Source organism: Triticum dicoccoides, chromosome 6A (genome assembly GCF_002162155.2).
Source record: "Triticum dicoccoides isolate Atlit2015 ecotype Zavitan chromosome 6A, WEW_v2.0, whole genome shotgun sequence".
NCBI lineage: Eukaryota > Viridiplantae > Streptophyta > Magnoliopsida > Poales > Poaceae > Triticum > Triticum dicoccoides.
Window position 1 is genome coordinate 139,860,527 of NC_041390.1, and position 2,509 is coordinate 139,863,035.

Sequence of the window (2,509 nt, forward strand, 5' to 3'; positions counted from 1 at the left end):
ACCAGATCACCCATTAGTAAATTGACTAACTACATCCAATCTTCGAAAAGTCCCAATTGTTTCAATTTTTGAAATGACATAAGAACGAAACCCCCATGAATAAGAATATTTGATAAAACCTCTTGCAACAAGGTATACGAAACAGGCCAGCAAAGATCAACACATTACAAGAAGCGGCAAAAATTACCTACAACTACGTGACCATTCTTCGGCATCAGCACCGTCAAAAGGCAGTACACCTTTGTGTCATCATCATCAAGACCCACCCGAAGGCGGGATAAGGATTTTCATCATGAATACCGGTCCAACCAATGAAGACTAGAACATCAACATTAGGACAACACCAACAAGCAGACGACACAAATTTTTCGTCGCCGAGGACAAGACCTTGGTATCATATTACAGAGGACAATAAGGAAGACGAAACAAACAAATCAGCATGAACTGAAGCGAATACAACTGAATTCCAAGTCCATTTTTACAAGCATGATCGAGCTGGCAATTCCCAGCACCTGCATATCTCCCCGGCTGGCCATAAATTAGTGCACCCAAAAATTTCTGTGCCTCGCTGACACTACAACTAGCCGCTGCTAACACCTGCCTCCTACCTCATGCCTCGCAGTTCCGAGATCCTAGATCTCATGCCTCTGAACAGTACAAGATCTTGGCCATTCCGCAAGCGCTCCCGGAGGCTCCTGATTTCTGCGGCCTCGCTATTCTTGGTTTCCATCCGAGGCTTGAGCCGCTCCGGTCGTCTCTGTTTTCAACTGCACTGGCGGTGCAGGTGCAACAGCCCCTGCACGAATCATGATGATAAGTCAAAGTGAATCACATGGTCATGCTTTGCATGCAGGGCACAGACATGGAGCAGACCTGCCATGTGGTGGTGGGACGACGGTCTCTGTTGCATGGCGTTGGAGACGCGGCGGAGCACGGCGACCTGCGCGCGCAGGTGGACGACGTAGTCCACGGCCTCGCGGAGCAGCGAGGCGCCGTCGAGGAGCTCGCCGCCGGGCACCATCCCCCGCAGCACCTTGGTCCGCTTCCTCACCAGCCTCCTCGCGATCTCGCCGCTGCTCGCCGTCGTCCTCCTCTGGGGACAGCACCTCCTCGCCACCTTCTTCCGCCTCGTCGTCGCCTTCGCCGTGGCTGCAGCCGGCAACCGCCTACTCCACGACGGCGAAGATGATGACGATGCTGCTGCTAGAAGGGCCTGCGGCCACATGGCTCCGTTGCCGCGGGTGGTGGCCATGGCGATGTCGGCGGACGACCGGACGGCGCGCTTCCTTTCTTGCAGGCCCATGGCGCCGTTCCCGCAGGATCTCAGGCTCAGGAGGAAGCTCCTGAGGAACCCCTGCTTGAAGGCCTTGGTGCTGCTGCCGCCAGGTCCCCGCATTGCCGCTGCTCCGCTCGAGCAATGGACTCCTCCTCCTCGATGTCGACGCACTGCCTAGCCAAATTGTTGTGTGCCTGACTCTGACATTGTGTGTGTGCGTGAATATATATCCGCGAGGCGGGGACGAAAAGAGCGGGCGCAAGACGGCATGCCGCCACGCACATGTGGTGTGAGCTAGCATGCGTTGCGGCCATCTGGGCCGTGGTCCTGGGAGTGGCCAATGGCAGGCGTCTTTTGCCTCTTTTCTCATGCAACGCCAGCCTATCCTGTTTAAGCTTGGAAAAAGGTTAACTAGATAGTATCAGGGATTTGCACAACACATGGATGAACAGCTCGGATTGTTTTCAATTGAACATGCGCGCATGTGGCTGACGCTTGAGTTGGGGAGTACAAGGTAGGAGTGAGCATCCCCGTATCTGATTGCTCTGCATTTTGTTATTGCCACTCTGCCATGATCCTTTCGAGAAACGCATGTTATGTACGCGTGCAACATGGCTTGTAAAGTAGAGCATATTATGTACGTAGGAATGTGTAGCACAATGCGGGTGCTGAATGTGATCCGTGCTCTTAAACCGTTTTCATCGGTGATCATCGGAGGCTGCGGACGGAGACGTACGGGGGGGCCGGGGCCAAGAGGGGCAGGCAAACAGGACGGGCAGGCGGAGCACATGGCGGCACATGTGGCGTCGCCCCCCGGGTTGGCAACCCCGCGAGTGATGAGGGAAACGTAGGTGCGTTGGCATGCGCATGTCGCCGGCCGGCCGCGCGCGCATGGGCTGTCATGGCTTGGCAGCCGGTTCAGCGCATGCATGGCCGGCCATGTTCCGCCAGCATGTGTAGGCAGGCACCAAAAGCTAGCTAGCTAGCGCAGATGGGACACCCAACGGAACCCCCGCCGCACCGACATCGTCGATGGTAGAAAATTGGCCGATGCCGATCGAGAACGATATCTCGGTGAGAACCGATCGGGTAAATGTAATTCTCTCATCTTGGCATAGGGAGCATTCCATGGTGATGGTGGTGGTGGCATATGGAGCCGTCCATGGAATTTTGGTGTCTCTCGAGGCAGAGGGAGGGAGTGTGTCGTGTGTGCTTTTGAGGAAAAGGCAAGGA

At 55.3% G+C, this 2,509-nt stretch overlaps 1 protein-coding gene across 1 annotated transcript; it reads right to left on the minus strand.

The window, feature by feature from the left end:
- Positions 1–223: 223 nt before the first annotated feature.
- On the minus strand, positions 224–1,726 carry LOC119316292 (transcription factor IBH1-like 1). Its single transcript, XM_037590592.1, has 2 exons — positions 874–1,726; positions 224–796 (listed from the first exon to the last, which is right to left on the minus strand). Exons 1-2 carry the CDS (start codon positions 1,394–1,396, stop codon positions 714–716), a joined length of 606 nt encoding a protein of 201 aa, XP_037446489.1. The 5' UTR covers positions 1,397–1,726; the 3' UTR covers positions 224–713.
- Between the last annotated feature and the right edge of the window lie 783 nt (positions 1,727–2,509).